The sequence below is a fragment of the Podarcis vaucheri genome (genome assembly GCF_965113315.1).
Source record: "Podarcis vaucheri genome assembly, chromosome: 10".
NCBI lineage: Eukaryota > Metazoa > Chordata > Lepidosauria > Squamata > Lacertidae > Podarcis > Podarcis vaucheri.
This window is the reverse complement of record NC_138748.1, coordinates 46,632,350-46,658,068: the sequence shown is the minus strand read 5'-3', so window position 1 is coordinate 46,658,068 and position 25,719 is coordinate 46,632,350. Positions and strand designations below refer to the sequence as shown.

General features: G+C 45.8%; 1 protein-coding gene across 1 annotated transcript; it reads right to left on the bottom strand.

Moving 5' to 3' along the window:
• Nucleotides 1–21,790: 21,790 nt before the first annotated feature.
• Nucleotides 21,791–25,460, bottom strand: SSTR3 (somatostatin receptor 3; the record flags this gene model as incomplete). Its single annotated transcript, XM_082241423.1, has 1 exon — nucleotides 21,791–25,460. One exon carries the CDS (start codon nucleotides 25,458–25,460, stop codon nucleotides 24,231–24,233), a length of 1,230 nt encoding a protein of 409 aa, XP_082097549.1. The 3' UTR covers nucleotides 21,791–24,230.
• Between the last annotated feature and the right edge of the window lie 259 nt (nucleotides 25,461–25,719).

Genomic DNA, 25,719 nt, shown 5'->3' with positions numbered 1-25,719 from the left:
AGTTTGTTCTTGGTATGAACTTTCATGTGCATACTACTAAGGTCTACTGGACCATTATCTTCTACCATTCAGCTTCATTGTATTAACCCAGGTCCTGGTGTTGTGAGGGAGGAAACAAAGGTTGTGTGACTTGTTTCTTTCATAACATATCCTGTTGGAGATCAAGATTGGGCACCTTTTAATGTTGGATGTGTACAGTTAAAGTAATCTGGGGTGCAAGCTGGTAATAGTTCTCACAGTTTTGCTATCATATTTGGTAGACTGGCTGGGCTAATTCAAAATAAGCATCGGGAAAGGCTAGGCAATATGTTTGTCATTGCTCAAGTATTAATGGCTCAAAATGGAAGGAAACAAGAATTTCCACCAGTAGAGGACTGAAAATAAAATATATGGCATAGGCTAGAGTGATGTTGTATAAGATAATGTATTATATTAAAAAATGTGGGAAGCATGTGTGACAATAAAAGACTCTCTGGATTGTTGGCAGAAATTTATTCAGTGCTGAAATCAAACAACAAATTACAACAATGTTGGGAAAGAAGTCTTGGAAATGATTTAAGTTACTATGACAATAAGCCAATCTATTAGTAACAGCAGTAGTATTGAAATAGCCAACAGATAATGAACTTAAATAAAAATGTGTGTATGTGTATGCATACATTCAGCTGATATTTTCAAAAAGATAATACTCTCTTTTTAAAGAAAAAATGAAAATAATTTCTATCAACACTGCAGTCCCACTGAAAACTGCACAAACGGCAGAAGCAGAAGGCATTCATTGGGGGAGGTCTGTAGCTCAGTGGTGCAGCATCTATGTATAGAGAAGGTCTCATGTTCAATCCCTGGTACCTCCAGGTAAGGCTGGGAAGAAATTCTGGGGAGCCACTGCCAGTCCATATTGAGCTAGAGGGACCAATGGTCTGATTCAATATAAGGCAGCTTCTGATCTCTTTTCCTGTGTTGTTCATGGCACAGGCTCTGCTTTTGGCTGACACCAACTTGTCTTCTTTGATAACAGAGAGACCAACACCTACGGATGCAAGTCTCCCTGGATGCTCCCTACAATATGGTGCCAGTCATCTTCTTTGCACAACCTATTTAAGAGCTGCAGAGCATTCCCACTGACAGCCTTCCGGGTAGAGGCAGCCGCTGCTGCTGTGCAATACTTTAAAGGGCCCAAGTGCATGGTAACATTTAATGTATGCTCTCTTAAGTGCTAAATTGGACTTGATTTTCCTGGCTTTGCACCCTCCCGTTCTGGCAACAAGCAAAGAGAATCACATTCTGGCCAGTTGGAAATCCCAACCGGAGGCTTTCCTGGCTTCTCCTCCCAAAAACTGAGTGAGAGGGTTTGGTGGGTCCGTTCCTGGCTGAGGCATATAAGGGAATCAATTCTTGCTTGCTTCCCACTGAAGGCAGAACAGCAGCATCAGCAGGTTTACTGTATCTCTCGAGTTATTTGAGGAAAAGCTGGAGGATGCCTAACATGAGGCTCTGGAGCGGACAAATTGTTTCCATTTGTTTAGATTAGGGAGTTGGAGATGGCTGTAGCCAAATCTGGGTTGCTTCTCACAGCTTGGCAGGAAAGCAAAGAGCACAGAGGAGCAAACGGAAAGTCTGGAGAAGGAAATGTGGAGGGGAGGGGAGAACGGAAGGTACTGGGATGTTGTTGCCTTTGAATTTCATCATAAAAAGCCATTTCTGAAAATGGAGTGGGTTTTATTTGCATCCCTGGAGCAAGTGTGGTCCTCCCCAGCCAATGGTGGCTGAAATGTGAAGCTGTGAACAAACCATGATGTCCCAAGTAGTCATCCCAGCTCTGCTTCTGGTCTTCCTGTGTCCTTCGCTGGGTCATTCCATCTCTTGTGATGCTTTGATTGCTCCTTAAGGAATTCTTCAATGTGTCTGGAGGAGGAGGAGGGCTGGCGGTATCATTCCTCTTATTGTGTTCCCCATTTCCTCTGCTTGTCCCTGGCTTTCTCTCTCTGTCTCTGCACCTCCCTCCCTCTCTCACACATTATGCCATTTCCAAGAAAATTCCTGCTAAATGCATACAGCCATATTCCGCCTTCTGCAATTAGGCTTTCAAGGTTAGGGTAAAACTGACCCTTGAATCATATTCTTGTCTAGCAGAGCTGCACCTCTTGGCAGTGCTGTTAAAACAATGTCTCCTGCATCCCCTCCCCAAACCATTCTCCGTCAATTGATGAGGGAGAAATTGCATTCAGAAATAACCCCATGGGTGGTATGGGGTTTGTTGTTGCTGTTGCTGCCCTTTCCTTACTTTCAAAGTGACCCAGGGGTGTTTGTGAGTGTCCTTCCTTTCACCCTACAAAGCATTTCCCCAGCGGTCTGTACTCTGCAGCCTCCCAAGGTGCCCATGTTTCAACCAAAGCCCAGGGGAAGACATTGTTAGGTAACTCCTACCATAGGGCTTTTTCAGATCAGGAAGCACAGGTAGCTGGGGAGCCTGCAGAGAGGCTTGAGAAATGTTTACTGGGAAAGTGAAATACACACAGAACCCTGTGCTGAAGTTCTAAAGAAATTATTTAGTGCCCTGAGAGGGATGCAGAAAAAATGGAAGCTTCTTTCACACAGGGAAGAAAACCGATGAGAAACTGGAGGATAGATTTTGGCAGAGCACTAGCTTTGGGTTTCAGAAGTGGGCACCCAGTTTGCTTATGACATTACTCATATGTGCTGAGCCTCTAAATGTGGGTGGGTGGGTGAAAAATCAATGGAATCTTGCTATATACATAAAAAGGGAATGCTGTTGTCACGCAGTTCCCATTGGAGGATCAGAATCCTGAATTTGCAGGGGAGGGGAGCCAGATTGCACAAGAAGGCAGATTGCACAAGAGCAGAGGCTAGGGTATGGGAGTGAGAAGGGAGGCACACAGAGTAAGGAGGAGGCATGGATATGCGGGTGAAAATGGGTGCAAAGTGGGACTGCAGAAGAGAGAGCGGCTTCAGAAATGAGGTTGGGAAGGTGAAAATTGAGCGTAGGAAGTGGAAGCTCTAGGGGTTTAATGTGGGGGGGACGGCAGGGGGTTGGCAAGCAGGGCTGCAGGCTTTAGTAGCCACATAAAGGTATAAGCAAGCAGAATGATAAGATTACATTTCAAGAATCTAGTGCTTGCACCCGGGGAGGGGGTGTCACTTTGGTGCGCAAATGCAGCGGTTTGACTTCACCCCTTGAGGTGCACTCTATTGTCTCTGGAGACAGATGGATGCAAACAACAACCTGTGGCATTGAATGCATATTTACATTGAATGTGCATGGTTGTTGTTGTTTAATTGTACAAAAAACAGCTGCTATGGGTGATGACAACAATTACTGAGACCAAAAGCAGGTTTGGTGAGGAGGAATTTAACTTTTCTGCTGCTGCACTTCTGAAGGAAATCCTTCCTCTGAAAGTGCTCTTTTCATTTGGAGGAAATTTCCCACTTAGATCCCCTCAGCGGATGCTGTTTGTATCCTCAAAGGCTTTTGTGATAATTGTAAAGACGTGTCTCAGATCATGTCTAGATCTTAAATGGGAGCACCATATCTTAACAGGGTGTTATCACCACCGAGTTGAATGGCAGATCGCTAATCAAATTTTCCAACTCGTTTCTGAAAGCACAAAAATAAATGAAATGCAACAGGCTAAACAAAGAAAATAGTAAATTCCCCTGACATAGTCTAACACTCGTGCATGGTTCTTGCAGGGACATAGTTGATTGCTCTGAAGGTAGGGAAAATGTGGTAAGCTAGCCATGAAACTACCATATGTATGGGCTATGCATTAAATCCAGAGAACCAGAGGCCAGTTCTGATTCACAGTAATAAAAAAGGGGGGGCAGGAAGCTCAATGTATCCCTTTCCCCAGCATCTGGATGTACTCTAAATTAAAGAAGGAAAATACAATACGAGGGAGGATTCTTCCTCTCAGAATAGACAAAAATCCCAGGGAACTTTATGCATAATGAGAAAGGCATTGCAGAACATTTCATAATGGATGGAACAGTCATCCGCCGATAATCTGTGGAGGCCTGTTCAATCCATTATGAGGTTTTTGATAATTCAGTATTAGGCATGTCAAACAGTAATCAAAGAAAGCAAAGCAGAGAAAGGAAGATAAAAGTAAGCACAGAAAGATGCTTTTAAAAAAGAAGTTGGATAACACTCCGCTAAAACAAAACATAGATGGAGAGAAAACTTACCCCTGGCTAAGAGACCAATCTCAGAAACCACTGTCCAGTTCCTAGATATCTTCTTCTTCTTCTTCTTCTTCTTCTTCTTCTTCTTCTTCTTCTTGTTGATGTTCTATTTATTAAATTTCTATACTGCCCTTCATCCAAGGATTACCGGTTGGTTTACAATATAAAAACACAAAAATACAAAGCATAGTAAAAAAAAAAAAGCAACAACACAGTATTATTATTATTTATTAATTTCTGACAGCATGTCTTTACCACAAAAAGCTCGACCATGGGCAGGGATGTTGAAGAATTCTGATGAAAACTGCCATGGGAACAGAAAATGCTAAAGTTTTTTTTATTTGTTCCATGAAATACGATTTGAATACGATTGGTATTTGCTGCTGCTGTTTATTTCAGTCTGCAAACAATATTTAATTGATTGTTTTCCCCTTCCACATTTACATTATGTTTCCTTTGCATTGAAATGAATAGGGGTAGAAAAAGACATATACATAATTTTATTTGTATGCCGCCTTTCCACAGTTCAAACCATGCTCAAGGCAGCTTACAAACACGAAAAAATGCATAACTACAACATAACAAAAGTAGTCATTAACAAGAAATAAAACACTAAAAAAATACACAACCAACTGGACAATTTCTGCATAAATCACAATCAGATCTAAAATAAAGATTCAAAAAACAACTGCAACAAATCTCCCCAAACAACACCAAAGTGCAAGTGTCTGTTCAGCAGCCTTAGCTTTTGTAGCTGGAGTCAGTCAAGGCTGTGTCCCTACACCTGCCACCCAATCAGGTGGGAAAAAGACTTGCAGGGCACGGAGCAGGTCTTCCAGAACTCACAGATAAGATACATAATTAAGTAGGTCAGTTGTGTAATTCTACTTCATTGGACAGCGAGATGAATAACATTTTTGGTGGAAGAGGAACTGCAACAGAACAGAAGTAGTGCTGCATGCAACAAAGCTATGGGCAAGAATTCCTTTTTTGAAAAAAACAAGTGTGTGTGTGGGAGATATATAAAAACCCTGTGACCACTTTCTAAGTTTAAGTAAGGTAAGCAGCAATCTTTTGAAAATTTCAGGAAATTTTCTCCCTGCCCACCATTTTTCAGAACGGCTTAATTTCATCCCCACCCAACCAGCAAGTGGTTGGAAAATATGTTTTTTCTAGAATTCACTAGTAGCAGAGAGAAAGTATGTAAAACCTGTTATGATAATCCAAAATAATTACTTTGCTGGCTTTAGAGTTGGTTAAACATGCCCAAGATTTCACTCTGTAGCTTAAGATAAGCTTTACAAGGGGTTGGTTTCCAGAGTAAAAGGTTTACAATTTATAACCACAGTAAATTTTTGTTAAACAGGCAAAATATTATTCGTTACAAGATAAGCTTGAGAGGTTGGATGCCAGAATTCCGATTTAAAGCATGCATATCTTCTCAAAGTTTGAGATGTCACTGACCCCGGCTTCAGTGCTGGCCCCTTGTTTGCAGAGCAAGAAGACTGGGGCAGAGAGATCAAGGGGGGAAGCGGGGCGGGTGGAGTTGTAAGTGAGGCATCTAATCATAGCCTGCATTTTAATCAAGGCTTATAGTTTGATTAGGGTCTGTATTTTAAAATGAGCTTAAAGATTTTCAAATGTTTTATGCCAGGCAGAAGACCAGCTGCCTAAGTACTTTGGCAAGATGTTTATCCTCCTGGACAAGGGGGCCCCTTGATTTATAGCAGAAAACAATTCTCAAAGTCAAAGGGAATTATAGGCTGAGAGTAAGGTTACACTGACCCTACATAATTAAGAGTTGGTAAACAGTAAAATAAAACCATGTGCCTCCCATTAAACTTGAGCCATATTTTCCTAAGGTTAAAGGCCAAGAGCAAATGGAAAAGAAAGCAACTGGCTGGAGAAGGGGAGTGTAAATTTTATTTTGAGGCTGTAAACTGGTCCTTCCTTTTACTTTGAGAAGGTTTATTCTTCTAAAAAGCTATCTATGATAATGTATGAAATATACTGGCTTAAATGTAATTATGCAAAGGATCTAGAAAGAAAGAAATGTTAAATTCTTATTTCATAGAGTCATATTGCTGTAGGAGACCAGGGGGGCAGATGAGCCTAGCCCCCTGCCAGACAGGAGACGCCATCGAGCACTCCTGACATATGGTTGTCAGGCCTTTGTTTAAAGACCTCCAAAAAAGAGATCTTTCATTGATGATGCATGAGAATGTGAACCCAAGATCTCTGACATCTGTTTAAGATAAAAATTTAAAAACTATTAACCATCTGTTTTGGAGGGCAATAGGGCAAGGAGGGCAAGAGGTGAGCTGGTAATTAAGGTTCCTTGTTGAGACAAATGTAAGATATATGACTACTTATTTGTCATTTATAGATAGAAGAATATATAGCTTTTTGTATCCCATAAAAGGCAATAGGAAATGGGTGTATCTTTTAGGATTGGTTATAGCAATCAGCCAATAGGAAATTCAACCAGGCTGATTGGACAGAGGCAGCCAAAGGAGGAGCAAGGGGCCTGGGCTGAGGGAATATAAGTGCTGGCCATAATGGCAGGAGACCAGGCCAGAGCTTGGTAACCATATACCACTGTGCCTCTCATTTATTTGTCTGACAAATAAATTATTATTTTAATTTCTCTATTGCTGCGTTGAATATTTCATTCCAGCTAAGCGTTAACCACAAGCAGGGTGCTACATAAGTAAATGCCCTTTGTGAGACTAGAATGTGTTTACTTCTTGTGGGGCATGAACACAAAAAAGGCAACTTAACAATTGCAGATTTCATGCTTTTTGTTGAATGGGTGCATTTTTAAACACTTTAAATCTTTTCTTAAACCAAACAGGGTTCTTAAAATTGAAGATAAGTGTATGCTGTGCTTTTCTCAGCCTGAGAACAGTTCTAGCACCTCTCAGGTGAGCGCCATTGTGGGCCACTGCTCCTCTTGGCCGCTTCTTGCCTTTTAGTACTTCTGAGAAGCCCCAAATGAGCATTTCAAGTCAAAATGGAAGCTGGTCAGCGTGTGCAAATGTACCCTTTTTTTTAGATCTATGACTCCACCTAGCTGCTCCTAGGACGTCAGGGTTACTGTGAAATGTCCTATACAGGTTTATCAAGACAACAGGCCCTATTTGGCTTTGCTAGCTTCAGAGTTGCAAGCAAAGAACCAAGTACTTGCAGATAAAGTTACATAGTGCAAGGGAGTGTATCCAGAAAGGACTCATTCAGGTGTCCTATATGCCAGGAAACGAGATTCCTGCAGATCTGTTGTCTAAAGTTTTTAACAGGGAACGTCAACGCTAGCTGCTTCTATGACTCCACCTAGCTCCTAGCTGCTTCTAGCCACCACTGGTAAAGCTATGGAGTGGGGTGCTGGATGGATGTTTTGAGGTAGTGATGGTTGGATAAATTGAAACTGAATCCTGAAAATACACAGGTGTTCAGGGCCGTCTTTACCCGGGGGTGCAAGGGGTGCGGGGCACCCGGGTGCCAAATTCTGGGGGGAACCAAGCGCCCGCCGCTGAAGCCACCTAAGCTCTTATCTGATATGACATATTAAATAATTTTGATCAAGCTAGAAAAACAAAATACATCTATACCTAGGTATTACTGAATGTATTCCTACTGTTTCACTAAAGGACTTTGACTTTGTGCGCTCATTTACCAAAGACGCACCGCTCCAGCGGTGGCACTTGTCATTCACAATGGCGGCATTTGTCAGACTCAACAACAGCGCTTGTCATTCTCAATGGCACCGTGCACGCGAAAATAACTCTTACATCAAAACATTCAGTTATGAACTGTATTGAGCTGCTATGCGGCAGCGGGGTCAGCGGCACCTTTGACACAACTGATGTTTCTCCTAAGTAGGTGCCTAAACAATACTTATAAGTTTAAGTGTGGTGGTGTTGTATACTTATATAAGTGTATTTTAAATAAATGAACAAATAAAAAGTTTGTTTCTCTCCCCACCTTCTTGCGTAAACAAGAGATAAGGTGTAAGCATGGTGTGTGACATGAGCATAAAAAAAGTTAATTTGGGGGCTAAACTAAATTTGGGGGTGTTGGGTGGATCTTTGCACTCCAGTGGCACATATGCTAAAGACGGCCCTGCAGGTGTTATATGTTCTAAGGTATTGAGTCCAGGAGGTGGTGTTGCAGCGCTGTCAGGCACGGAATGCCCAGAGTGAGGATTTAACTCTTTATTTTCAAAACTACACATACAAGTTAGGAAAAGGCTGGTCTATCAGTTCTACATCACTCAGCTACTCCTAGGTGTGCACCTGATGAGGCAGTTGCAGCAACAGAGAGGCCCCACTCCAACCTCAGCTCATGTATCTGCCCTATCCAAGCTGGGTGCAAGCAGGCAAAGATTCTACCTCCCGCTTCAATCCTCTCCTGTTCCTGGGAGACAGTGGAGCAGGAAAGATGGAGACAGGAACAGGAAGTGTGGAAGCCCTTGACTCTCCACCAACCTGACCTATCTCCCCCCATCTCCTGCAACTGTTCCTCTCTTTCCAATCCTGCAGTCAGTCTCCAACCCCTCTTCTCCCAGTGCCCACTCATCAGAATCCAGCCACACTCCTCAGTATCCAGCCAGTCCCTGACAGGTGGGAAGACAGCTTGTTCTGGGTAGAATTACACTCCACTGGAATAATAATAATAATAATAATAATAATAATAATAATAATAACAACAACAACAATAATTTTGCTCAGTTTGTGTGAGCTTGTCTGCTCCATAGTTATGGACAACATCTCGGATGGCTTTATCAATAATAATAATAATAATAATAATAATAAAAATTTATTTATACCCTGCCCATCTGGCTGGGTTTCACCAGCCACTCTGGGCGGCTTCCAACAAAATATTAAAATACAGTGGTCTGTTAAACATTAGAAGCTTCCCTAAACATGGCTGCCTTCAGATGTCTTCTAAAAGTCTGGTAGTTGTTGTTCTCTTTGACATCTGGTGGGAGGGCGTTCCACAGGGAGGGTGCCATTACCGAGAAGGCCCTCTGCCTGGTTCCCTGTAACTTGGCTTCTTGCAGTGAGGGAACTGCCAGAAGGCCCTCGGTGCTGGACCTCAGTGTCCGGGTAGAACGATGGGGGTGGAGACGCTCCTTCAGATATACTGGACCAAGGAAGGAGTAGGTTCATAGCTTGGAGGTATTCCTGGAACCAAAATTGTCACTTGAGGCCCAGGTGGTGTTGGTGGTTTCAGTGCCTATTCCCAGCCCTAGCTAGTTTACCAGCTATGAACCCTTTGGGACAGAGATGACTCGGGCACAATGCTCCATGCTCTGCTAGCTTCCAGATTGGATTATTGCAATGCGCTGTATGTGGGGTTGCCCTGGAAGACACGCCAGAAACAACTGGTTCAAAATGCAGCAGTCAGATTACTGGCTGGGCTTGCCTTTATCATTTCCTGAGTGGTTTAACAGTCAATCCCCTTTCCCAATGAACTCTGGGAATTGTTGTTCTGTGAGGGGAATAGGGGCCTCTTAACGACTCTCAGCACACTTAACAAACGATAAGTCCCAGGATTCTTTGGGAGAGGTTGTGACCTTATAAAGTGGTATAATAGTGCTTTAAATCTATAGTGCGGATGTGGCCCTTGACTGGCGTTGTTCTGAAGTGTATGTTTGGGGCACAGTATGGAAGTCCTCCCCCCCCCAACAAGCTTTGCCTATGAAGCCAAGTTGTTTATTTCTCAAAGTGACTGAGGTGGAAATAATTCTTCCTGATGGCAGGCACCTCCCACCCCAGTCAGGAAACATTATTTTAACCATTTTATACGACAGGCTGACTTAATTTTCGTCTCCGAGATGAAGCGTTTCTTCTGTGGAGCAGCTCCTTAAATGGGTGACCCTGACACGGTGCCATTGTGAATCTGCCTTAAAGGCTTTCACTGTGATGACTTGCTCACTTGCCAGACTGGAGCCTGGCTACTTTCCTCCACTCTGCTGCTCAGCTGTTTGGAAGTCTCAAGATGGATTGTCTGATGCAAAGTACAATTATTCCCAGGTTGTACACCAGGTTTTAAATTTCGGATTCACATATTTTGACCCTGGGACAATGCACCTTTCTGGGTTGGGCGTCTGAGGTATTCCACTAGCGAAACCTAAGAGTAAGAGTTGTTGGACAGTGGAACAGAAGAGAGGTGGAGGACTCTTCTTTCTCACCTTATTCTTTATGGCTTCCTGTCTGGTGGAATGGGGCACATCCCGTATATTAGATGTGCATCTCCATTTGAAAAATTATATCAGCGCCACTATCCTGACTTTCCCCAAAGGATTGTGGGAATTGTAGTTTGGTGAGGTCACTGAGAATTCTCAGCTAATAATCTGTAGCTCCTCACAGAACTACAGTTCCCTGAAGAGAGGGGATGACTGTTAAACCGGTTTTAAGTCTGTAAGCGTAGAAATACCAAATGAACCAGGAGCTCTTTACTATCTAAAAACTTAATTATCTTTGCTGATAATTAAGCCTCCCCCCTCAAATATTATTTGATATGGGTTCTGGGCTTGGAAGGGAGGGCTTTAGTCTGAATTGCATAAATGCTGAAGGGGAATGTTTGTTGTTGTTTGGATTATGGACCTCTGTGAGTGAATGGCTCCTCCTACAGGAGAACTGGGGAATTGCACACACACACACACAGAGAGAGAGAGAGAGAGAGAGAGAGAGAGAGAGAGAGTTGTGCAGGGGACGGATTGACTATCAATTTCCTCATTCTGTAGCCTTACACTGTTAGCTCAGGACATGGACTCCATAGCAGTTCACCAACGCAATCCCCACACTTGGTCCCAGCTTTTGTCCTGGAAGGGGAACCCTCTTGACTTCTACTTCTGCATTGTTGGCTTGAACATGCACACAGCCCAGTAATCAAGATCTGTGGCATGCTGGGATCCACTGGCAGGATGCAGGTGTGATCTACTACAGCAGCCACATTGAAGTGGGGAATTCACCCATGTTGGGGGACTTCATTGGGACGTCCAGAGAAGCTGAATGTCGGAAGGGTCAGGACAGGCACTTCTTCACACAGTGCATTGGCAAACTATGAAATCTGCCCCCACAAGTGGCGTACCCTCCAACATTCCTCAGACGGAAATAGGGACATTTCTTGTCCCACCATTGAGCATTTCCTACCAAAAGGAGGGACACAGTACGCACACCCTCCACCGTCCTGAGAAAACCCCTTAATCCTGATTTTATTCTATTTTATTCTTTGGTAGATTTACAAAAAAGAACTCTCCAGAAAAGAAAAGCACACTCCAATAAATAAATTTTAGAAAGGGGCAAGATTAGACATGAACACACAAAGCATAAAAAAGAATTATTGAGCTCTGCTCCACTCTCCCTTTCATCCTGTCCAGGGTGGCCCTGCCTTCTGCCTGCCCCTTAGATCCAGTGAATCATGTAGGGCTGGGCCTCAGTGGCGGCAGCCTCTCCCCCACCTCTCCCCCTCTGCAGCAGCTGCTCTGAGCTGCCCAAGGGAGGAGGCTGGCCATGGCATCCATGGATAGAAAATGGAGTGCTCCCGCACAGCCACTACTACCATTGCCACTACTCGGGACAAGTGACGGCTCATCCACCTCTCCACTCAGGTCCTGCTTCCCACAGGGATCAGGTTGGTCATGAGTCTGATCCAGCGGGGCTCTTCCATTTTGGCTTCTGTAAATTGGGGTATGCCCTCCTTTTATTCTGTAGTATTATTATTGATTGACAAACCTAGACAGCATCTTAAAAAGCAAAGAAGAAGAAGAAGAAGAAGAAGAAGAAGAAGAAGAAGAAGAAGCAGCAGCAGCAGCAGCAGCAGCAGCAGCAGCAGCAAAGACATCACCTTGCCAACAAAGGTCCGTATAGTTAAAGCTATGGTTTTCCCAGTAGTGATGTATGGAAGTGAGAGCTGGACCATAAAGAAGGCTGATCACCGAAGAATTGATGCTTTTGAATTATGGTGCTGGAGGAGACTCTTGAGAGTCCCATGGACTGCAAGAAGATCAACCCTATCCATTCTTAAGGAAATCAGCCCTGAGTGCTCATTGGAAGGACAGATCGTGAAGCTGAGGCTCCAATACTTTGGCCACCTCATGAGAAGAGAAGACTCCCTGGAAAAGACCCTGATGTTGGGAAAGATGGAGGGCACAAGAAGAAGGGGACAACAGAGGACGAGATGGTTGGACAGTGTTCTCGAAGCTACCAGCATAAGTTTGGCCAAACTGTGGGAGGCAGTGGAAGACAGGAGTGCCTGGCGTGCTCTGGTCCATGGGGTCACGAAGAGTCGGACACGACTAAACGACAACAACTATTATTGATTAAATTTGTTATATATCACCCTTCCTCTGTAGAGCTCAGGTCGGTTCACAACATAAAAATGCAAGATGAAAACACAGAATACATAATGAGAACAAAACAAAACAAAACAATAAGCCCACCTCATTGGTGGTGTAGATTAGAAATGGAAATGAACTGATGGCAAGTCAACAAGATTTGAGTACATCAAGGACCTCCCTTTCTCCTTTACTAAGTGTTCACACAATAATATGCACACCCACATATGGAGGATTGCAATTGCAATTGACTGAGCCAAGATTATTTTTACTTACTTATTTATTTCCCACCCTTCGCCCTTACATCCAAGGGCAGGTTACAGCATTAATACACAACATTAAAAACAATAAAAACAACTTACAATCATAAAAATAACGTGGGTCTTCAAAATATACACCTCAAGTGTCAAAAGCCCGGGTAAAGTGGTGTGTGTATTCAGCATCCTCTGGAAGCTGTATAATGAAGGCGCCTGACACACCTCTGTGGTGAGGGGGTTGCACAGCTAAGGGCTCGCCACAGAGAAGGCCCTCTCCAGGACACCCCTAGCCTCTGAGGGTGGGGGAACTACTAGGAGGGCCCTTCTGTTGACCTCAGCCCCTGAGAGGGTCTGCAGGGAAGGAGATGGTGTTTCAGATATTTGGGGCCTGAGTCATTCAGGATTTTAAACTCCAACGTGAGCACCTTGAATTGGCTCTGGAAACGAACTGGCAACCAGTAACCTGGCTGCTGCATTTTAGACAGATAGTTGAAGACTATGAGTTGTCTTCAAGGGCAGGCCCACACAGTGTTGCAACAATCCCATCTGGAAGTTAAGCAAAGCATGGACTACAGCGGCCAAGCCTATGACAAGTAGACAAACATGTGGAAATGAAACACGATCCAAGCTGGCTGATATGTGCACCTAAAACCATGTTGCAACCCTGTTACCTGTGTAGGCGAGATCTGTTGCTGGGATATGGACCCCGAGATAAGAATCTTTGAAATAACACCTGAATCTCCGATGGTGCAAACAATCTCGATATCTAGATAAGAGGCCCAATGCAAACTCCCTGAGGTTAATGGGGAGATGGAGAGCGATAACCCAAGTTATTTGATTTGGTTTGGCTTCGGGATCATGGATATAATGGTGTGGAAAACTATGTTCGCACTCCGTGAGCAAATGAATTGTTATCCCCGGGAACAGCTGCATCTGTGGTTGAGAACAGCAGTCACAGGACGTGCTGTGCAGGAGGACCTCAGTCTGCAAACACCTGTTCTTGGCTAAGCAGGGCACCTGGACAAACAATTATCCCCCACACAAGGCATGCACTGCAGGCATACAGTTGCTGGCCTGTGCATGCCATGGTAAGACACAGAACCTATTATTTTTCCAAGCTGATCCACTTGCATTCCATCCCATAGGTATTTTCTGAAGGAGTTTGATAGTAGCGGCAGGTGGGGTGGTGTTGCTTAAGTGGCTTCCCAACGTGGAGGTTGCTGCCAGTTATGGAGACGGAGAGGAATGAGCTGGGGTTGGCTCTGCTGCTGTGCTTGCACCATGCTGGCCTCCTCACCCCTCTCAGTTACTGACAGCAGCCTCTGTGTTGGGAAACCAGGTAAGCAACACCACCCCAACCTGCTCCACCAGCTGCTACTGGCAGATGCCAATGAAAACCCAACTCAATCAGAGTTTAATAATAATAATAATAATAATAATAATAATAATAATAATAATAATAATAATGGTCCATGGTCCATTTTGTGGTAGGCTGAGAGTGGTCATGTGCAGGGCTGGCCCTATCATGAGATAGAGTGGGGCAGCTGTTTCAGGTGGAAGATGCTGAGAGGAAGGGAGGAGACACGGTTGTAGTGAATTTCCAGGTATTTAAGGCACAGGAAATGTTGGCAATTCTAGTAGATGTACCAAGTCAACATTATCACAGAAAAGAGACTGGTAGGCAACTGCGGCAAGAGGAACTTCCAGTGCCAATGATTCAGTGGGAAGAGATAGGACTACAATGCCCAATGTGCCACACCAACTACCCTGGTTCTGGGTAATGTGCCTCTGTGCTGTATGAGGGCAGGCAAGCTGTGTGGCACTAGCATAGCCTATGCTTGAGAAAGTACAGAGCAGTATGCTTTCATGGGCAAATATTTGCGTATTATCCACTCGTCCGAGCAGATGAACTGCTCCATGCCCGCTCTGGCTCTGTGGAGCCCCTTGCTCATTTCAGAGGTGTGCAGCTGGTTTTTCACCACATCGGAGCTGCAGCGAGAGTGCTGGCAGCCCAGGCCTCCCCCCTCCTCCTCCTGACGATAGCTCACAGTGATGGCGAGTGTGCAAGCAGCCTGCGCAAGTGATTAAGATGCATCGCCTTGTAATAGGCCCCGCGTTATGCCAAGTCAACCCCCTCCTCCGCTCCCTCCTCCTTCTCTCTCCAAATCTCTTTAAAGCCCAGCAAAGGTCTCTTTTCTTTCCCCCTTTCTCTCTCTCCCTCCGCCTCTCTCCAGGCACCACAGCCGTGGCTTGAGGGGCTATAGAGGCAGTTGTGAAGGGAAGGAGACGTGACTGATTAGTGCAGTGGGTACATTCAGCCGAGGGGGTGTGTGCTGGTGGTACGTGGCATTTGTGCTGCGTGGGTGAACCTTGTTTGCATGGGAGGGCTGTGTGTCATTGTCATTTGCGTGGGTGGCTGTGCTGTGGTGGGCCAGCTGAAACTCGAGGTGTGTGGAGTCGCAAAGGAAAGGCCTCTCTTCCTCTACAGCAGGCACACAGGCAGAGGCTGCTTTTGCCTTTAGAATTTGTGTCTCGCTCTGTGTGTCTGTACTTCTTCCTATGCAACCTGACTGTGATCAAACAGGAGCTGGGAAGAGGCACTGCATGGGCTGGTGTGTCCGCCGCAAGCCTTACAGCTCTGGCCACCGTGTGACAGCAATGAAAAACACTTTGCCCCCTGCGGAGTCTGAAGAAACCTCTCGTCTCTCTGACTCTGCACCTGGAATTGGGGGAGAGAAATCCATTTCCACAGCGGATGAAACAGATGCACTAAGACATGCCCAGAATGCAACTCCAACACTGCTCTGTGTGTGAGGCTCCTCTGCCGTCATCCCCATCGCAGCTCTCTCTTGCGCAGTGCGCAAGCCAGACACAACTCTCAAGGCTGTTCAAGCTGCAGGAGCAAAAGGCAGCTGGGCTTTGCTCCCTCCCAGGATCACAAAGAGCCTGAGTTCAGATTCCCACCCCAACCCTCATGCTTCCTCACCTCTTCCCAAACAGAACAGCCAGTGGGGTTTCATGCAATGGCTTTTTCCTACCCAGTGTCAGTCTCCTGTTACAATGTGGGATCCACTTGTCCAGCCCGATCTGGGGCTTTCTTTTTACTGCTGAGTTCATAGGGGTTTATTGCCTGGTGAACATGCAAAGACATTGCAGCCTTAACTTTCTAAGATCCATGTCAGGAGTGGGAAACTTTGCTCCTCCAGATGTTGCTGAACTACAAGTCCCATGTGCAGAATAAGTGAACATCGGCAATTTCCACTCCCTTTCTTATCAGAATTTGACAACCTGGGTCTTGTAGACCCTTAAAGCCTAATAAATAGATCGTGGCACAAACTCTTGTAGGTCAGAGTCCACAACTCACTTCTGACCAGTGGCCAAGCATGATGAATAAATGTAGTGGCAAGATGAACCATGTAACAGATGAGCAATTGAAGAAAGACAATTCCACTCTCTAGTGGGCTGGGCATTCCCCGTGTCTATTGAGACCAATATCCACTATGTCAGGGTTGCTGAAATTGATTACAATTCAGTAGTTTCCATGCTGGAGTCTTCCTTTGAAATTATTATTTTGATAGAGTATGCTATCTATGATTATTTATTTATTGCATTTATATCTCACAGTTTACTCCAAATAGCTCAAAAATGACATACGTGGTTCTCTTCCTCCTCCTCATTTAATCCCCACAACAATCCTGTGAGGTAGCTTTGGCTGAGAGAAGACAGTGATTGACCCAAGGTGACCTAATGAGCTTCAAGGCTGAGTGGGGATTTGAACCCTGATCTCCCAGGTGCTAGTCTGACAATCTAGCCAATACACTAAACGTATTCATTGCCTGTGAATGTCATGAGTTACACCCACATTGTATGTTTCTATTCAGAAGGTTTATGTGTTTGACTAATGCCCTGTTCAGACATTTGCCTCCATTCATACTCCTGATGTGTGCAGGAGGGAGTTTGGACCACAGCCTCTTGCCTTGCCTCTGATATCATTCACCCTGTTCCCCAATGTTCATGCATTTGTCATGATGTCTGAAAAACAGGGATACTACATCAACAGCACATCATGAATTCAGAAAACCCCCCTGTACCCACTTTTGATGTGCAATGGTGTGGGTGTCGGAGAACAACCAAATATAGACTCATATTCCGAAATCAACAAAGAATGGAAATTCAAGATAGTTTATGGGCTTGGCAAGCAATACAGGTTTTGCCAATGAACACTTGAAAGGCAGATCTCTAAAGAAACAGCTAGTGAGTGGGGAATGAGGAGAAATGATCTCTCCGTTTAGGAAGTGTCAAGTTTTGATGGTTTGGTTTCCTCAATCCTTCATGTTCATGTTGGCACTGATAGCTGTTGTTTTAATAGCACATATGTCAATTACAGCCATCTGGACTCAATTTGGAGTATAAATTGTGCAGGTACAGCAAAACAGGAAGAGATAACTTATTCTTGCCTAAACTGGGGAGAAGGTCCATAATTCTGTGTCTTACCAGACTGCTCCTGAGAGCCTGATGTCTTGCCCACCATTGGGCTAGTGCTGAAGATGGCGCTTTGCATCTTTACCATTCTAAACAAAGTAACTGTGCATGAAAGGACCTGTTCTTGCATGTTTCCTGCTCCTCAGCAAATAAGGCAAATGTGTGACGGTCTAAAGTAAGTGCCTTTCTGTTCAAATTGTTCTGGTTTTGTACAGTCATACCTCGTGTTGCGCTAGGTTCATGTTGTGAACGCGGCAAACCTGGAAGTGTACACTTCCAGGTTTTGCTGTGCGCACGCGCAGAAGCACTCTGTGTGCTTTGTGCATGTGCAGAAGTGCTTTATTGTGCTCTGTGCTTGGGCAGAAGCACTGCTCTAGTTGCAGACTTTTTGGGGTGCGAATGGCAACCCAGAACGGATCGTATCCGCAACTAGAGGTACCACTATACTATGAAGTCCTTCCTTTCTCTCTCTGTTACCTCCCTTGAAGTTATTTTGCACTAGTCTTCAAGGACAAGATCCTCATTCATACATTCTGCAGAGTCTTAACCCTGTACAGTGGTAACTCAGGTTACAGATGTTTCAGGTTACAGACGCTTCAGGTTACAAACTCCACTAACCCAGAAATAGCACCTCAGGTTAAGAACTTGGCTTCAGGATGAACAGAAATCGTACAGCAGCGGCGCGACGGCAGCGGGAAGCCCCATTAGCTAAAGTGGTGCTTCAGGTTAAGAACAGTTTCAGGTTAAGAATGGACCTCCGGAACAAATTAAGTTCTTAACCAGAGGTACCACTGTACAGCAAATATTTATTTATTTGTATAATTTAACAAAATTTGTGTACCTTGATTGTAATAAAACCTCGCAGTGGTTTACAAATAAAATAAAATAAAATAAAATAAAATTATGTTTTCTCTTAAAAGGATGTTAAAGCAACAAAGGGGAACCTGTGACACACACACACCAACATTGTTGGACTACATCTCCCATAATCTATCCATGTTGGTTGCAGCTGATGGGAATTGGAGTCCATTACAAGGCTCCAGAACCACACAAAAAGATTTGTGCCAACAAGATGGCATTTTAAAGCCCACAGTAATACTGTAGGCAATACTTGGATAGTATACTGACTGAATGTATGTATATACACTCAGAAGTAAATCTCACTGAGTTCAGTGGAACGTATTGCAATATAAATGAGCAAAAGCTCATTTTCTCAAACTCTCTCTATCAGCTGCCTGGTACTAGGCTGTCCGATGCCTCAATGACATCACAGCAGCAAAGCCAATTGTAGCTTTGAGGGTCAGTAACACCGACACTGACTTCATTCATAGGTACATGCTAAAATCTATCCCTTTTATAGCTCTCTATAGACTTTGCTACAGGTTGTTAAGGAGTAATACCTCAGCTTTAAGTCATTTAAGGTGTTGATAGCTTGAAATGTGCTCACTCACCTCCTTTTAACACATCAGCCCTGACTCAAATATAAGAAAAACTACACAAACGCTAACATAGTTTCTCACAGTTTCACCCGGGCTGTTCCCAAATGGGGCATTTTGGGAAAAAAGAAAACCCAATGATTGATGTAGTATTGAAGAGCAGGGTTTCTCTGTCCACCCTTGTCCACCCATCCATTTCCCCCTCAGCATATCAAAACCCTTTCCCACCTGTTCTTTCCTTCTCTTTTGTCCCCCCTCCCTACCCGCCTCTTTCTGTTTCGGAAAGCTCCCTCTGGAGGAGAGTGCCCAAGATCACACACAGGACTCCAGATTGAAGTTGGTCTGTGTATCTTAGCAACGGCCGTGTATCGGAAAGTTCAAGGCGTGGGGGTGAGGGAAAGTAATATACCAGCACTTGTGGAAGCAGAATAAACCTGAAGGAAACATACTTGGGCCCACTTGTTCTCCCATCCACCCACCCGCTCTCATTCCTCATTGAACACGCTCCCAAACATGGCTGTTTTCAAATAAATGCACTTGTTGAAGCCGCTCGGCAAAGAGGAGAAGGGTTGACACCAGATATTGCCTAGCACCAACACGGAAACTAATTTCAAGGATTCCTACTCAAGCAAAGAAGAAGAAGAAGAAAGCCCGGCTGCAAGAAATTTAAAGAGGCTGAAAGGAATGTTGATGACAAATGGTGAGGTCTTGGAAGCATTGAAGTGTGCCTGTCTTCACAAAGCTCTCTTAATCTGTTCGGGGGTTTTTTTTTTTTTAACTGCCATTTAGCTTTCAAAGGCCGCTACTTGGGGAGGGAGAAGATGGCAATGTGAGCATCAGAACACCAGGAGAGCTCTGCTGGATCAGGTCAAAGCCCCATCTAGCCCCTTCTTCACAATGGTCACCCAGATGCCTCAGGGGGAAGCCAGCGAGAAGGACCCGGGTGTAAGAAGGTGTAAGAAGGACCCAGGTGTCTGAAGGAGCATCTCCACCCCCATCATTCTACCCGGACACAGAGGTCCAGCACTGAGGGCCTTCTGGCGGTTCCCTCACTGCGAGAAGCCAAGTTACAGGGAACCAGGCAGAGGGCCTTCTTGGTAGTGGCACCCACCCTGTGGAACGCCCTCCCACCAGATATCAAAGAGAACAACAACTAGCAGACGTTTAGAAGACATCTGAAGACATGTTTAGGGAAGCTTTTAATGTTTGATGTATTACAGTATTTTAATATTTTGTTGGAAGCCGCCCAGAGTGGCTGGGGAAACCCAGCCAGATGGGCGGGGTATAAATAATTAATAATAATAATAATTTATTTATACCCCGCCCATCTGGCTGGGCCTCCCCAGCCACTTCCATAGAAACCAAAAATACACTAAAATATCACACATTAAAAACTTCCCTTAAGATGTCTTCTGAATGTCAGGTAGTTGTTTATCACCTTGACATCTGCTGGAAGGGCATTCCACAGGACGGGGGCCACTACCGAGAAGGCCCTCCGCCTGGTTCCCTGTAGCTTTGCTTCTTGCAATGAGGGAACCGCCAGAAGGCCCTCGGTGCTGGACCTCAGCGTCCGGGCAGAACGATGGGGGTGGAGACGCTCCTTCAGGTATACTGGACCGAGGCCATTTAGGGCTTTAAAGGTCAGCACCAACACTTTGAATTGTGCTCGGAAACGTACTGGGAGCCAATGTAGGTCTTTCAAGACCAGTGTTATATGGTCTTGGCGGCTGCCCCCAGTCACCTTTCTAGCTGCAGCTTCTGGATTAGTTGTAGTTTCCAAGTCACCTTCAAAGGTAGCCCCACGTAGAGCGCATTGCAGTAGTCCAAGCGGGAGATAACCAGAGCATGCACCACTCTGGTGAGACACTCCGCAGGCAGATAGGGTCTCAGCCTATGTACCAGATGGAGCTGGTAAACAGCTGTCCTGGACACAGATTTGACCTGTGCCTCCATGGACAGCTGGGAGTCCAAAATGACTCCCAGGCTGCGCACCTGGTCCTTCAGGGGCACAGTTACCCCATTCAGGTCCAGGGAATCCTCCACACCTGCCCGCCTCCTGTCCCCGCCTTCTGTCTTGTCAGGATTCAACCTCAATCTGTTAGCCACCATCTATCCTCCAACCGCCTCCAGACACTCACACAGGACCTTCACCGCTTTCACTGGTTCTGATTTAAAAGAGAGGTAGAGCTGGGTATCATCCGCATACTGATGAACACCCAGCCCAAACCTCCTGATGATCTCTCCCAGCGGCTGCATGTAAATGTTGAAAAGCATGGGGGAGAGGACAGAACCCTGAGGCACCCCACAAGTGAGAGCCCAGGGGTCTGAACACTCATCCCCCCCACCACTTTCTGAACACGGCCCAGGAGGAAGGAGCAGAACCACTGTATGACAGTGCCCCCAGCTCCCAGCCCCTCAAGACAGTCCAGAAGGATGTTATGGTCGATGCTATCAAACGCCGCTGAGAGATCCAGCAGAACTAGGAAACAGCTCTCACCTTTGTCCCTAGCCCGCCAGAGATCATCAACCAGTGCGACAAAGGCAGTTTCAGTCCCATGATGAGGCCTGAATCCCGACTGGAAGGGATCCAAATGGTCCGCTTCTTCCAGGCGTGCCTGGAGTTGTTCAGCAACCACTCGCTCAATCACCTTGCCCAAGAATGGAAGATTTGAGACTGGGCGATAGTTGGCCATTGTGGCCACATCTAAAGATGGCTTTTTAAGAAGCGGTTTAATAACCGCCTCTTTCAGCAGGTCTGGGAAGGCTCCCTCACGGAGGGAAGCATTCACCACCCCTCGAAGCCCATCGCCCAGTCCTTCCCGGCTAGCTTTTATAAGCCAGGATGGACAAGGATCCAGGAGACAGGTGGTTGGTTTCACTCGTCCAAGCAGCATGTCCACATCCTCAGAGGTAACAGATTGGAATTTATTATTATTATCATCATTATTATTATTTCCCTGCTTGTGATTCCCAGGAACTGGTATACAGAAGCAATGGAGAGATCCTCTGGCAATGGAGCATTATGCAGCGATCATGGCTATGTTGTGAATATTCCCCAAACATTTCTCCTCTGCGCCCTTTCCCACCAAGAAACCACCACAGATCCTAAAGTTAGGGACACCACATTTAGGATAATTCCAACAGTTTTGTAAACGTAAAAGGCAGTAATGAGAAATGGAGGCCAATACCTCTGGAGGGAAAAAAGTTTATTGTATTTGCTTCCTGAGGAAGTGGTTACTTGTCGGAAAGGGTGGGTATAAGTGGCAGCGTTTCATAAAAACAAACTCTTTTTTTCCTGCCACCTTCCCTGCTCACCCACAAGGGCACATCACAAACAAGACCCCTTCCACTGAATGGAAGGCTGTGCTTAATAACCTCTCCATATGATACAGAGCAAAGCTGCAGTGAGAATAATCACAATTATAGTCTTTTTTTTAAAAAAGAGAGCATTTCAGAGCATTCATTGAACTTCACATACATTCCTTATAGGGGCGCCATCCCACAGGGACTGAGCCCTCCCCCCCAATATTTTTGGGAGGGGGTCAGGGCTTCCCCCCATGTTCAAAAGCAGTGGAGGAGGTGAAGCGCGGAGCCAAGCAGGGCACAGCTTTAGAGGCTGGCTCCTTCTCCTCCTCCTCTGGTAGATGGGAAGGAGGGTTGAGGAGGAGGAGCCATTGAAGCTGTGCTGCCACCACATTCAACATCAGCCCTGCCATTCTCCTTCAGAAGCCGGCACCTCTGGTTCCTTCAGTCAGTAATCCTTACAGCAACCTTGGAAGGTAGGTTAGGATACCCGTGTGGCAGAATGGGGTGCCGAGACTGTTCTCAGTGTTCCAGTCGGTGGTATGGGGACAATACTAGCAGAGAGGAAATGAGATTTAAATCAGGGACTTCCTGGTCCATAACTCAGGCTGTAATCCTATGAATACTCCCTTGGGAAAAAGCTCCATTGAATATAGTGGGGTGTACTTCTCAGTAAATACGCATACAAGCACACTGCACTTCTTGGCCACTATATTGCACTGACTCTCCAAAGACTTAAATCTTGCCCTACATTTTTGTCCAACAGACCTTGTTTTTCAGGTATACTGCCTATGTTCTGGGATGTTTCCTTAGTAATAACAGATCCTTTTTAAAAAAAGAGATTTTGAAATGGCTTTTAAAGCATTTTGTTAGTAAAATTCCCCTGTTAGTAAAGGACCCCTGGATGGTTAAGTCCAGTCAAAGGCAATTATGGGGTTGCAGCACTCATCTCGCTTTCAGGCAGAGGGACCCAGCGTTTGTCCACAGACAGCTTCCCGGGTCATGTGGCCAGCATGACTAAACCACTTCTGGCACAATGGAACACTGTGATGGAAACCAGAGCACACAGAAATGCCATTTACCTTCCTGCCGCACCGGTACCTATTTATCTACTTGCACTGGTGTGCTTTTGAACTGCTAGGTCGGCAGGAGCTGGGACAGAGCAATGGGAGCTCACCCCGTTGTGCGGATTCAAACTGCCAACCTTTCAATCAGCAGGCCCAAGAGGCTCAGTGGTTTAGACCACAGTGCCACCCGCTCCCATCATTTTGTCAGTGGGAGCACATGGGAAGGTGCCTTATACTGAGTCAGACCATGAGGTCCATCTCGATCAGTACCTGCCCTGATTGCCAGCAGCTCCCTAGGGTTCCAGGCATGGGCCATTCCCAGCCCTGCCTGGAAGATGCTGCAAACTGAACCCGGGACCTTCTGTATGAAAATCAAATGCTAAGGCCCTTCCCCAGATCTTCCTTTTTCTCCCATTTCCCATGTGCATAAGTTTCTTTCCTTTCCACTTTCCCATGTCCATTGAATCAGAACAGTAATAAACATTACCAAATGGGGTTGAGTCATAGCTATTCTCTAAGCCAGGATAGCCAATGTGGTGTCCTCCAGATGTCACTGGACTACAATTCCCATGATTCCTGATCATTGTCCATGCTGGCTGGAGCTGATGGGAGTTGGGATCCAGCCACATCTGTAGGGCAGCAGATTGGCTGCTCCTGCTCCAAGAAGTCCAATCAGAGTTGGGGTGAGATTAAAGTCCTATTTTAAGTAAACTGTTATGGTGGGCCGAGTTGTTAATGCAGGGTATATTAGCACAGAACATCTTCAGCGATGTGCAATAATGCATGGATGAAGGTGGGATTGCTTCTTAGCAGAAATCCTTGGTCTGAGAATCATAAACATGAGAATCCCTGTTTTCAGCTGTAAGATGTTGGAGAGGACACAGACATTCTTGACCTTACTCAGCTGACCAATCATGTCAGCCGAGGAAATACATTACTTCCAACCCAAATCCCAGAAGCCTTTGCTCTACCTGCCACTCTGGTTGTTAGGCCTTGCTTTACTGTTTGAAAGCGGATATTTATCTGCCCACATCCCTCTCAGGCTTTCTGTTTTTTAGGAATCCCTTGTATTATGAATGATCCTTCCGTTTGTTATTCCAAATGAGTCACTGCCAGGGTGTTTCAGAGAGAAAAAGAGTCACTATAAGTAGCTAATGTTCATAACACTAGGCTTCTCAGAGATCCCAGGCTCCTCTGGCAGTGGCTTCTGTTCACTGCTCCCCCCTGCCCCACTGATGGGGGCGCACTCTTGCATGCCATTGCCGTTTTGGGCAATCTTGCTGACCTCACTTGCTTCTGCCTCCATTTCATCGTCTTCCTCTTCCTCTTCCTCCATCTTACCACCCGTGGTTGCTGCTGCTGCGATTTCTTGGTTCTGCACTCGGCGGGAGGGTCTGAGGAGAGCCCTGCGGAAACCCTGCTTGAAGCGGTACGAGAGGAAGCCATAGATTATGGGGTTGGCACAGCTGTTAGCATAGGGCAAGACCACGACAAGGAAGTAGATGCCAAAGAGAGATGGCTCCTCAGGCAAGGTCCAGATGACGTTGATGATGTTGAGCACATAGAAAGGTAGCCAGCAGAGGACAAAGACCGCAACAACGGCAACCACCATGCGCGTGACTCTCCGCTCGGAGCGCTTGCGCTTGGCTGTCAGCGCTCTCACCTTTCTGCCCGACGACCGAACCTTGACAACAATAAGCAGGTAACATAGGCAGATGACCAGCAGAGGCCCAAAGAAGCCAAGAGTGGCTGTGTAGACAATGAAACCTGCTTTCCAGACTGAAGCTGGCTCAGGCCACTGGATGTGGCATGTGCTCATGCCCGGGGGGACATCTGAGAACACGACCACAGGCAGCACCACCACAGAAGACAGCACCCAAACAGTGGCACTGACCGCCTTGGCCACACGTGCCGTCCGCCATTTTGACGATTTCACCGGGTGCACTACCGCCAGGTAGCGGTCCACACTCATCACAGTCAGGCAGAAAATACTAGTGAACTGGTTTATAGCATCCACGGCCATCACTAGCCGGCACATGAAGGAACCGAAAGGCCAATAGGATAAGGCGTTTTGTGCAGCCAAGAAGGGCAGGCCGAACATGAAGAGCTCATCGGCCAGCGCCAAGTTGAAGATGTAGACGTTGGTCACCGATTCGCTCACAGAATGGCACAAAACCACATAGATGACCAGGGAGTTTCCGGCTAGTCCCACCACGCAGACAATGAGGTAAACCAGAGGGATGAGGACACCGCTGACATCCAGGCCAAGCCTGGAAGCTTGGGATAGGTTCCCAGAAACAGGGGCTGCCCAGCTGGCTGTTGAATTCTCTTCCCAGGAAGCCAGTGTGGTGGTGAAGTTGAAATTGTCCATGGCAGAAGAGTGAGGTGATTATCCCACTGGATCAGTCGGAAGGGGTCTGCATTTGGGAAGAACAGGGAGGGGGGAGAGAGAGCTTGTAATGCATCTTATAGCAAACTAAAGGTAGCACCAGAGAGAGGAATGGGGGGAAAGTCCACTTTACAAGCTCCATTCATTTTGCCGGGGCATGAAGAGGAGCACAGAAGTTAATGGAGATTCCAGATTTTACAGCTGAGTGGCTCGTGCTCCTCTTGTACAGAAAGGTGCACTA